Source organism: Asparagus officinalis, chromosome 4 (genome assembly GCF_001876935.1).
Source record: "Asparagus officinalis chromosome 4, Aspof.V1, whole genome shotgun sequence".
Lineage (NCBI taxonomy): Eukaryota > Viridiplantae > Streptophyta > Magnoliopsida > Asparagales > Asparagaceae > Asparagus > Asparagus officinalis.
Window position 1 is genome coordinate 10,899,471 of NC_033797.1, and position 217 is coordinate 10,899,687.

The following is a 217-nucleotide window of genomic DNA, read 5'->3' on the forward strand; positions in this document are numbered from 1 at the left end:
GAGACGGGAAGACGATGGGGGAGATCGTGATGAGAGGGAGCAGCATCATGAAGGGGTACTTCAAGAACCCAAAAGACACCAATGAGTCGTTCAAGAACGGGTGGTTCTTTACGGGAGACGTCGCAGTGGTTCACCCCGACGGATACATCGAGATCAAGGATCGGTCGAAGGACGTCATCATCTCCGGTGGCGAGAACATCAGCAGCGTGGAGGTCGA

At 54.8% G+C, this 217-nt stretch overlaps 1 protein-coding gene across 1 annotated transcript in view; it reads left to right on the forward strand.

The window, feature by feature from the left end:
* Window positions 1–217, forward strand: part of LOC109838174 (probable acyl-activating enzyme 12, peroxisomal) — a 1,668-nt gene that overhangs the window by 950 nt on the left and 501 nt on the right. Inside the window, exon 3 of the mRNA XM_020406637.1 lies at window positions 4–217. This exon is cut by the window's right edge and continues 501 nt beyond it. Within this exon, the coding sequence (XP_020262226.1) occupies window positions 4–217 (214 nt within the window). The remainder of the gene's footprint in view (window positions 1–3) is intronic.